Consider the following 12,500-nt stretch of genomic DNA (forward strand, 5'->3'; position numbering starts at 1 on the left):
ATTTTCTGAAGACTTTTTCCTTTAGATTTACCAAAACCAGATAATATGAGGTCAAACCTAAACACTTTCAATTTGTATGCAATCTGGCAGGCCCTTGCACTACATAGAAAAGGTAAATCTGAAGGAAAAAGTCTACGGAAAATCTTATAGTGTGTATGGCCATACATGTTCAATTTTTGTTGTACAATTTTCTGATAGATTAACCACAAACCACATAATGTGATGTCAAAGCTAAACAACACTTTCACTTATCCAATTAGGCAGGCCTTTGTACTACATACTTGAAGGTAAATTTCAAGAAAATTGGACAGAAAATTGTAAGAAAATTGGATCATGTATGGCCATACACACTATAAGGTTTTCTGAAGACTTTTTCCTTCAGATTTACCTTTTCTATGTAGTGCAAGGGCCTGCCAGATTGCATACAAATTGAAAGTGTTTAGGTTTGACCTCATATTATCTGGTTTTGGTAAATCTAAAGGAAAAAATCTTCAGAAAATCTTATAGTGTGTATGGCCCATTAGTCTAAATGAAAAAGCCACTTTGTGCTCATTCTGAGATTACTGAAAGCATTTCCTATGTGTGTTGACTTGATGTAGTAATTTTTTTATATATATATCTACATATCTTTTTTTGGGTTGTTGAATTCTGAGTTCTGGGGTTGCACTGCATATGTTCAATCAATTTGCAAATTCTCAGATTTGCAAGCTCAAACACTGCTATTTTTCAGAGTGTAATGTGGCTCTATATAGGAAGCAACAGTAATATGGCCCCCCCCACTCAACAAATATAATAATTTCACACATATACAATGTTTTATTTTTGGGGTGTTGCTTGTCATATATAACAACAGACAGTTGTAGGTAGTTCAGGGATTTGAACACCCAAATACATTATTGCAAGGCAGCTGTGCTAACCACTTGGATATTTTGGTCAGTTTATTTAATCAAGCTCAAGCTCAATACATATTTGCAACATTTTTGCAAAACACAATTTACACAAACATAATCACTTTGTTACATTTATTTCATAATATATGCCACTGATAGTTTCTTAGCCTATCAATTTAAGTTTAAAATACTAATTTTTCACAGAAATAAATGTTTTAAACACCTATATATAATTTCCAGCATGCAGGATTATTTTTAAAAATTTGTTGATTATATACAGTTTTACTAAACTAGGTTAATTATTTGGGAATTGTGGTCTCTGAGGTTTTTTTTTTTTTTTTTGTTTCTTGTTATCTTTATACCAAGCATACATGCACTGGCACCTTAAGAGCCCATTCACATTGAGGCGACACGACTTCGGGGGGTGACCTGTGAAGTCGCGTGCACCGCTGTGCACCGCGACTTGCAGAGACTTCACATACTGGAAGTCTATGCAAGTCGCTCCGAGGTCGCCCCAAAGTAGTACAGGACCCTTTTTCTAAGTCGGAGTGACTTGTGTCGCTCCTATTAGAACGGGTCCTGTACTACTCAATGGACCGTGACATACCGCGACTTGTCAGGCTGACAAGTCGCCTGACAAGTCGCGCTAATGTGAATGGGCTCTAAAAATTAATATAGTTTGATTAAATTAGTCCATCAAAAAATTTTAATAAATAAAAATTATTTGAGCTTGAATTGGGTCTAAATAGAATATATATATATCATTATTTTTTTTTTAAAGTACAAATCACACATGCTTTGAAAAAAATGTCATTAGCTTTAGGTAGTTAAGTGGTTAGCACCGCTGCCTTGCAACAGTGTATTTGGGTGTTCGAATCCCTGAATTACCTACAACTGTATGTTGTTATATATGACAAGCAACACTAATACGGCTTCTCCCCAAAAATGAAACATTGTATATGTGTGAAATTAATATATTTTTGGGGTTGGTTAGATATAGGAAGTAACAATAATATATTGTTTTTTTCATATATATATATATATATATATAGAGGCAAAAAAACATATATTATTGTTACTTTCTATATCTAACCAACCCAAAAATATATTAATTTCACACATATACAATGTTTAATTTTCGGGGAGGAGCCGTATTAGTGTTCCTTTTCATATATATATATATATATATATATATATATATATATATATATATATATATATATATATATATATATATATAGATATATATATATATATATATATATATATATATATATATATACATACATACACATAGGCAAATCAATAAATAAAAAACACATATATATATATATATATATATATATATATATATATATATATATATACACATATAATTATTTTTTGGGTATCTATATATATATATATATATATATATATATATATATATATACATATATATATACACATACACACACACACATATATATCTATCTATATATATATATATATATATATATATTTATTTTTGTGATTCATATATATATAGACATACATAGATATGTGCAAAAAAAAAAATTAAAAAGAAAAAATTAAAAAAAAAAAAATTAAAAAAAAAAAAAAAATTTATTAGCGCCGGAATAGCGCCGTTTTACCGCGAATTTGCGGCGGTATTTGCCGCAAATTCAATAAAACTCCCACTAACGTTTTCAAAAACGTTATTTTCAGCCTAGTTTTTGGTTTGGAGCATGCTCACATGAGCTATCTGCCAGAAATTGACTCTGGATCTATTTTTGCAATTTACACTTTTATTAATATCTTTTTTTCTACTTAACATTTTCACACAGTTTAAAAGCAGTTTAGCTCAAAATCATATAACACATCTTTCCCACACATTTTTTATTTTTTTCCTGCCATATTTTGTGATTTTGAAAAAATTAGTCCACCTTTTAGCTGGACTGTTTTTAAGTCCAGTCCTGACATTAGTTGATCTTAATAAATCTCACAGTTGGCTTTATTTTCCACCCGCCGTTCTTTGAATACCAATTTCAGACTTAAAAATTCACCGGTTCGCAAAATCCAGCCGAAACGCCAATTCTCCGTACTATGAATCAGGCCCATAGTGTCCTAAGCAGGAGTGTCACTTGGTACAGGATCCAGCCCCAACTTGCCATAGACTTTTTTTTCACGTTGCCTGCAGTGGGGCTGGGCACCACACTTGTCCTTCCCTGGCACGGTAAAACAACTGGAGAGACACACAGCAGTTAGATGCCCCTGTGTGCAATGGAACTAAAGGTGAACATTCATGGGCAATATCCAGTTCCCAGCTTTCCAAGAGTCAACAGTAGGGCACAGTGATAACCCCTGCACCTTGTGGAAGCTTTGGAGACCAGAATCGAGGTAAGTGTTTTAGGTGTGTTTGTATGTCTTTGTATACAGTATCTCACAAAACTAAGTACACCCCTAACATTTTTATAAATATTTTATTATATCTTTTCATGTTATAAATTTGCAAAATTTAGCCAGGCTTGGATGTTTTTCTTCGTAAGCAAAACTTCCGTCTTGCCACTCTACCCCATAGCCCAGACATATAAAGAATATGGGAGATTGTTGTCACATGTACCACACAGCCAGTACTTGCCAGATATTCCTGCAGCTCCTTTAATGTTGCTGTAGGCCTCTTGGCATCCTCCCTGACCAGTTTTCTTCTTGTCTTTTCATTAATTTTGGAGGGACGTCCAGTTCTTGGTAATGTCACTGTTGTGCTATATATTCTCCACTTGATGATGACTGTGTTCACTGAGTTCCATGGTATATCTGATGCCTTGGAAACTCTTTTGTATCCTTCTCCTTAGGGCTGAAACAACTAATCGATTAATTGACAACTATTAGATTATGAAAATAGTTGTCAACTATTTTCATAATCGATTAGTTGGTCAGCCGATTAATTGTCCTGCATACAAAATGCATTATTTGTTTACATATCAGAAAATATTCAGAGGGTATGACAGCGGGTAGTATGTGCAGGAGAAGAGTGAGTAGTGTATTGACAAATGGCACTATGTGCAGGAGAGGGGTTCAGAGGGTATGACAGCAGGTAGTATGTGCAGGAGAGGAGTGAGGAGTGTATTGACAGAGGGCACTATGTGCAGGAGAGGAGTTCAGTGGGTATGAGAGCAGGTAGTATGTGCAGGAGAGGAGTTAGGAGTGTATTGACAGAGGGCACTATGTGCAGGAGAGGGGTTCAGAGGGTATGACAGCAGGTAGAATGTGCAGGAGAGGAGTGAGGAGTGTATTGACAGAGGGTACTATGTGCAGGAGAGGGGTTCAGAGGGTATGACAGCTGGTAGTATGTGCAGGAGAGGAGTGTATTGACAGAGGGCACTATGTGCAGGAGAGGGGTTCAGAGGGTATGACAGCAGGTAGTATGTGCAGGTGAGGAGTGTATTGACAGAGGGCACTATGTGCAGGAGAGGGGTTCAGAGGGTATGACAGCAGGTAGTGTGTGCAGGAGAGGAGTGAGGAGTGTATTGACAAAGGGCACTATGTGCAGGAGAGGGGTTCAGAGGGTATGACAGCAGGTAGTGTGTGCAGGAAAGGAGTGAGGAGTGTATTGACAAAGGGCACTATGTGCAGGAGAGGGGTTCAGAGGGTATGACAGCAGGTAGTGTGTGCAGGAGAGGAGTGAGGAGTGTATTGACAAAGGGCACTATGTGCAGGAGAGGGGTTCAGAGGGTATTACAGCAGGTAGTGTGTGCAGGAGAGGAGTGTATTGACGGAGGGCACCATGTGCAGGAGAGGGGTTCAGAGGGTATGACTACAGGCAGTAAATGCAGGACAGAAATGAAGAGGGTATGACATTGGGCAGGGTGTGCCAGAGAGTATGGCAGAGCCCGTGTGTGTAGTAGAAGAGCGCTAAGGAATATGGCAGCAAACAGTATGGGGGAAATGTATTAAAACTTGAGCACTCAGAAACTGTTGCAGCTGTGCATGGCAACCAATCGGCTTCTAATTTTAGCTTGTTCAGTTAAGCTTTGACAATAAAACCTGGAAGCTGATTGGTTCCTATGCAGAGCTGCACAAGATTTAGCACTCGGATTTAGTTCATTACCCCCATGTGTAGTATTAACACTTAGGTTGCTGTCAGAAAATGTAATGTAGATGGAAGGGAGTGGAGAGACGCCAGCAAAAGAAGTGCAGACATTGTGCATGGAATGTATATCTTTGTATATGTTTTAGTGAATATGCCCGCTAGTTTAACGTTTAAAATGTATGGCTATAAGCACATATCAAATGGAACAAGCCGTTATCTTTATTTTTCCCTAGAAAGTATAACAAGACACATTACGGTAAGGTGGACTAAAAGCAAAAAAAGACCACCACTAAACTGCATTTCATTTTGTAGACCAGAAATCAGCTGTGGTGGCCCTATTTTCTCTGTCGCTCATTGACAGACGTAGTCCTCCTTGATTAATATCAACTTGGGTTATACTGCCCTCTACAGAGGAGTAGGACTAGACAGGAAGGAAAACGTTCTGGCCACACCCTAGGGGCAGTCCCAGAGGGTATATCCTCTCACTTCCTGCTACAGCAAATCAGTTTTTTTCTGTCTAGTTAGGAGTAAGGACCTAGATTCCTTGCTAGGATCTTCGGTCCTGGCAGGATTTTTTTTTTTTTTAGAAATACTTTTTTAGACAGCTTTTTTTCTCCAGTGTTCCTGGGAGATCTTCAAGCAAGTACGCTGAACCTGGGCGACGGGCTGGATGTTGAGATCCAGTGGTCACCCCAGTTCAGCCTACGAGCGCGTGCAGGCCATAGCTCCGCGCTGGGTCGGCCGCGACATAGTCCCACTGGACAGGGACTGACCCTGCGAGTTAAACGTCTCGCCTGGACGCCGACGACCAGTTGGAAACTGAGTCATGGCGTCCGTATTGGTCGACAGCCCCCCCACCTCAGTGGAGAGGGGTTCTGTCAGGAGTTGGCGCCCGCCTGTTTCGGTATGGTGAGTAGAATGTTCCCCCTCTCCCCCTGACGGGTGTGTTGGTGGACGCGGGCCCCTCCCTGGGATGGTCAGACGCTCATGTTTCTGGGTCCCCCCTCTATCCTATAACAGGTGTCACAGATCCCCCAATTGAGTGTGATTTTGTGAATAAGAAACCAGGAGGCTTGGTTTGGGAGCTGACTATCTAAAGTCACTGTATGAGTGAGCACTGTTAAGGGACCATGACTGAAGTCAGTGGGACATTACTGTGATGATGGCCATGTATAAGGGTGATAGCATCCTACCTGATAAGGTTGCAATACAGGCCGATGCCTGTGCCTGGACTACCGCCTACCGCAGGCCGCCATACTCCCGCAGGCCGCCATCCTCCCACAGGCCGTACACCTCCCGCAGGCCGCACAGGCCGGTGACTACCTCCCGCAGGCCACCGCTATCTTGCCACAAGCCGCTCCTCCACAGGCCGCCATCTTCCCGCAGGTCGCACGGGGCCGCCATCTTGGTGTAGCCTCGTGTCTCCAGCATGGGGGCGGCCATGTTTGAGATGACCAAACACCTCGAGGAGTCCATCCCCTCAACCAGTGAGAGCACCCCAGTAATCGATAAGGGGCTTACATTAAGTAGTAAGTCAATATGGTGCTAAAAATGACTGACCTATACATACAGGCCCTCAGGAGAACCAGTGATGTTTAGAAAGAAATGTATTACGCCAAAAATGATCATAATGAAAATAAGGATGGCTTTCTATGCTCAGCTGACATACAGCATAGTCCATTTGAATCTTTACATTGATTTTCCAGGTGTGATCAATATGTGAATCAGTTGGAGGATATGCAACGCCAGATTGTTGCAGCAGAGGATGAGAAAAAGACATTGAACACACTGCTACGAATGGCTATCCAACAAAAGTTGGCTCTAACGCAGCGTTTGGAAAGCCGAGATAGCACTCCAGAAGTCTCTAAAACTAGCAGGACAAAATCTACTACCAAATCTAAAACTCGGGCCTCCAAATCCAAAAGTTAATTGGTAAGTGAGTGCTTTTGTTACTGCGAATGGTCAGATTACCTCAATTTTATGACAGTATAGTACACTAAACATATGCTGAATTAAAGTGGAACACCAGAAAAAAAATATATATATATATTTTTTGTAGGCTAGATTGGACCAGCTTGGTTACTAATGCCTTGAGTAATAATGGGTATCCAGTGTCTAGAGGAATGCTGGAATTCTCAGTTGTATTTCTTGCCAGATATAGTCTCAGAAACTTCCAGGAGCTTACAGTCAATATCTGTCTCTGTGGGTGTTAAAATAAACCCTCATAAAAAATAAATAAAATTACATTTAAAAAAACCCTTATAGTTTAATAAGGAGCGACACTCAATTTTAGAGAAGTAAAAACTGGCTGCAGGTCCCAGTAATGTAATGGAGCGAGCCAACACTTACGTACTGTATATTCAAAAGATTGGGGTTAAAGCAGTCATTCAGACAAGGCCCTATTCAGACTTGCAATTGGAGCCATTGGGGTTTAGATGCGAGGGACCCTACAGGGGTTCCCAGCCATTAGCTACAGGTAGAAGCCCCTTTAAAAGCAATGGGAGGTTGACAACTTCAACAGCTAATCACGATCACTCGCATATAATCGTTCAAGCAATGATTATCTGCAAACGATCAGCTCTGGACACAGATTGTTTGCCTCCAGGGCCAATCATTCGCAGTTCATTATTGTTCCATGAAAGATGCAGGCCGCTGGGGTTAGTGATGCGAGCCCAAGCTGGTTTTAATGGAGTGGCAAGGGTGGCTCCATTGGATGCTGCAAGAGAAAGGAGCCACCCTTAAATGGGAAACTTGTGGCAGCATTCATGGCAGCTACATAGCAAAGAAAGCTAAAGATGCTGCGTACTCTGTAAGTGATTAAATCAGCTTTCTGAAAGTACTTAAAAAAACTTCAGGATCACTTTAAAAAAAAGTTTAATGCCAAATTCCACTGCTTTTAAGGGGGGATCCCACCTTCTCTTCAGGGATATACTTTTATAATGAATAAACTACTATGTACACTGTAGTGCTTTAATACCGTAAAGTAGTACTGCAATATTTTGCATATTGGTTGGCAGTCTAGTTAGGCCCCTTTACCACATCCGATCAGGTCCACCTCTCAGTTTTTGCAGGCGGCCCTGATCAGAAGGTCCATGCTTTCCTATGTACAGGTGGATCTAAACGAACTTGTGTCTGTTTACACCCATCTACCTCTGGGTCTAATCTGTTATACTAAAGAAAAACCTAAGGCGATCTGCCACACATGTCTCCTGCCGTTTAGACGGAGCAGAGGAAAGTTGGGTGTAAACGGACAGCAGAGCCCGTTTAATCCCAGCTGCCCATAGACTTTTTCTGTATCCACTCTGCTGGAATTGAGCAGACATGGATGTGTCATCCACCCACACTGCTCGGATCAGCAGGGGATCTGTGAGCTGAACACTTGCTGAACGGAACAGAATCTGCCCCGTGTGAAAGGGGACTTAAATGGAAGCAAGTTGTTTGCCCGGCATTGGATTGTCATTTTGTAATAATTACAGTTCTATATTTTCTCTACACAGAAAAAACATTCCATCCACTGGATCTTGGCACAACTGAACATTTTCGGTCACATTCCTGCTAAGAAGATATTTTAAAGACATAATTCATCCTGCCTTAACATACAACCACATACGTTTCTAAAGTTAAACATGCTAAATATACATCGCTGTCATGACATTAGAGGATCATGCGTAATTGCAAATGTTCTTCCTTGTGATCCTTTATTGGAGGGGCCCAAGCCTTGCCACTTCTCTGCAAATAAGAGTTTAACCTCTGGCCTGTTGTAAGGTTGCTCACAGTATTTTGTTCCAACAATTCCAATACAGCGACTCACACGAGTAACCATTGTTGTATGTTTTTTTTATTTCTAGACCTTACCAGCTGCAGGTTCTCATTAGTAATTGCAGTGTCCCCTACCTGTAAAGAAAAAAAAAAAAGTATATGTAGGGCTAGTAGGTTTTTCATATTATTACTCAGAGGAGTCACAAGCCAGTAGAGTATTTTCATTATTGCAAAAATTTCCCGTAAAAGCAAACTTGTGACCAGCCAAAGGCTACCTCCAATATAGCGCAGGCACCTCCTGGTTGGTTCAGTAAATCCCCCGGATTACCTTTAAAACCAGATCCTGCATTACACCAAAAGCTACCAGGTCTCCTGTTTTCTGTTCTCCTTTCTATAAGCTACAGTCTACTGCAGCCTTTTCAACACAGAGGAACCCTTGAAATAACTTTCTGGTCTCAGGGAACCCCTGCTAAAAATGACTATATTTACAACTCAGGATACATGAGATGGTGAGTGGGAAGAATGCTCCTTGTACTCATGGTCATTGGGAAGAATTTCCCCTTTCCAGATAGCTAACAAGATCAATGATGTCAGTAGAAACTTATCTGAGACCGAAATGTCTCATGGCTTGAGGAATTCCATAGCAACCTCTGGAGGAACCCTAGTGTTCCATAGAATCCTGGTCTACCGCATCAAGTATGGAGAAAAGGAGTGAAGGAAGATGTGCTTTTCACAACAGCCAGGAAAAAATCTGTCCCTTTTCCATGTTCTGCAGCACCCAGTTTCCAAAATGAGTAGGGCTCTTTATAGACCTGCATGCATGGGTAGCAGGAGGTCCCTGCAAGATTACAGGAGCAGCTATTTGCTATGGCTGGAACAACTGCAATTGCAATTTATCCTTTGTTCTTCATCATGTTTAAAGCCCAACCCCAGGGAATAGAATAAAAAATCTACTCTTGCACTTTAAATGCCCACACTGCAAGGGTTTGGTGTTCATTATGTCTAGGGATTTAGGAACAGGCAGGATTACTTACCCTATCCCCCTCTCTGGCACTCCGCTCCGTGGGTGATCCTTGGGCTTCATTACCTTTTATATGAAGGGCTATCACCTCTGTATTGTACGTGGTGGGAGCGAGCATGCAACTGTGCCTGGGAGTGCCTTAGAAAAGAGGCTGCAGAGGACGGGCACCTCTAGACTTGCAGTCCCACTGCACGGTTACATTTTGTTTTACCAGACCCAGGAGTTGAACTTTACCATCTAATGTTTTACTGTATATTTGCATTACAAAGAGTTGATTTCAACTTGGAACCCTATTCGTTAAACTTGATGAAAGAGAAGTATGAATGTATATACTTCAAAAGTGCCTTAAATAGTTATTAACTAAATTAAATTATTTTTAATGATCGCCATCCATGTTATAGTCATGATCATGTTTTGTCTCCAGGCTAAAGATCCTACCCTGTCAATTACCTTTTATGTGTTATGAAGATGTTGTATATGTTCATGGACAAGTGTTTGTATGTTGATTATGTGTTCTCCTACATAGTGTTTTATATGTACAGTATGTTAAAGTGGAACTGTGGGCAAAATAAAAAATTACGTATTTTATACAGTCCGTCAGTAGCATTAACACGGCAGTATTTGTTTTTTCAGAGTCCCCGTCTGTAACATACAGTATTTCCATTACCATTGGATTCTGTCAGTAAATTCATTTACTGTCCAGCAAAAGTGACAGTAATGACTGGGACAAACCAAATTGCACTGTCAGGGGTACTTAAAATGGCCAACTTTTATTCATATGGCTTAAACCTTTTTTCCAAAATAAAAACCGTTTCTGTAACTGCCTAAAAAGTATTTGCTGAAGTTAGGCTTGTTTGTCTCTAAGGCCATACCATTTACTATTTTCTTTCCTTCAACCATGCGTTGAAAGAAAGGCTTCTTTCACACTAACGTTCCGATCAGATCCGCCTGTCAGTTTTTTAGGTGGATCTGATCGGATCCCCCATGCATCCCTATGGGGCAGCGGATGTCAGCGGAGACATGTCCGCTGCCATCCGCATCCGATCCTGTCCGTGAAATCCGGACAGATGGAAACCCTTTTTTCCATCCGTCCTGGGGATCGGATCGGATGAGAGCAGACAGGCGGACGGTTTTTATAACTGGTGCCCAAAACTTAACTGCATATTAAGCTTTTATGCAGCACCTATATGCCATGACTTTAGGTGCATGGTCTGTCTTTGTGTCTCCACCCCATCAGGACAGGGGCCTGCAAAATCATATTGTTTTCCCTGGAGCTCTGCATTATAGCTACATATTTATCTAAGACTTCCATGTCCACAGCGTGACAACATTAACAAGAATGAACAGTGTTGTCATTCTATTAGTTAATGGTCATATTGTAATAAAACTTTGTTACAGGGAGGATACACACAAATTGCTGTGTCAGTGCTACCGACAGACTGTATTGTATGTCATTTTTTATTTTGTTCTTGGTTTTTATTCAAGGAATAAAGTTATTGATGGCGTTTCTCAAGCACAGGAGGGGTCCTTTACCCCTCCTGTGCTTGAGACATGCCAAGTGGTACCCCCTACTCCTTTCTACTTTACATTACAGCATGTCAAAGAGTTAGTAAGGCTGGCCATACGTGGTTCAAATCTGGGCCGGTTCAGCAGGAGCCAGCCCAGACTCGAATCATTAATGGGTAGGCTGAATGTACCAAGTTGATTATTCTATCAACTTGGGTACAACCAACCTGCCAGATTTGCTTGCGATATTGACCTCCGGATTGGCTTGCTATAGCTGCTAGCGATAATCACTGACTTCTCCCAGCGGGGACAGCTTCCTCCGCGCGCTCCCACCCCCCCCCCCCCCCCCCTGCCGACCAGAATACCATCACATGGCAGGAGGGATTTCCCTGTCAACACGGTCTGTGTTGATGGGGGAATTGTGCAAACTTCTTTCCTGAAACCCATGGTCTTTGGCCTGAAACAGTCTCAGGCTCTTTGGATTATCAGAACATTAATCATGCTGAATGGTAAAGAGGGCAAAGGAGTGGGGACTCCACCACCATTCTCAGCTGGAGAATATTCCTAATATGTTTTAAATGAAAGTATAATGTCCTAATCAGAATACAGATTGTAAACTCAATTCACAAAGCTATACACAAGCCTAAGGCACTCTATTATCAGCCACTTGACTGTAAAATTCAAACCTAAGGCCTCATGCACACTTGTTTATTGTAAGCATTGGGAATTGAGCCTTTTGTATTTTTTTTGCCAGAAGGTTCAAATGTATTATCACAAATTGGTGTAACATTTGTTTCATTTCCGGTGTTATTAGTCTTAAAGAAAAAAAAAAATCAAGTTTTTTTTTATTAAAACATTCTGTAGGTGTTTTTTTCTTTTTTAACAGTTTTTTAAAAATCATTCACGGTAATGAAAACACTTTACCGGTGGGTAAATGCTGGGATTAACTTTTTTTTTTTTTTCTGTAACAGCTTCATAATTTTAAACGGTTTTCAACTGCAGTTCATCTAGTACGATGTTACTAAACAATGGTACATGAACTCAAAAGTATACTCCCACTAAGGGGAACCTTGCATAATATGGTTACATTTTTGTAAAACGGTATATTCAGCTGTGCAAAATTATAAGTATTAAAAAATTGTCTGTGCTATATTCTGGGCCAGAGAGCCTGGTTCCCCCATATATAAGTGGCAAACTTCAGCTTAGCATGGATTTGAGCTGAACGACAAAAGCGCCCAGAGTTCCTGGACTG

At 40.6% G+C, this 12,500-nt stretch overlaps 1 protein-coding gene across 1 annotated transcript in view; it reads left to right on the forward strand.

Annotated features, from left to right (window-relative positions):
* Positions 1–6,894, forward strand: part of LOC309560129 (protein bicaudal D homolog 2-like) — a 98,802-nt gene extending 91,908 nt beyond the window's left edge. The window contains exon 7 of the mRNA XM_082263675.1: positions 6,669–6,894. Within this exon, the coding sequence (XP_082119801.1) occupies positions 6,669–6,891 (223 nt within the window). The 3' untranslated portion in view covers positions 6,892–6,894. The remainder of the gene's footprint in view (positions 1–6,668) is intronic.
* The last annotated feature ends 5,606 nt before the right edge of the window (positions 6,895–12,500 follow it).

This window comes from Pelophylax lessonae (assembly GCF_965119305.1).
Source record: "Pelophylax lessonae genome assembly, chromosome: 7".
NCBI lineage: Eukaryota > Metazoa > Chordata > Amphibia > Anura > Ranidae > Pelophylax > Pelophylax lessonae.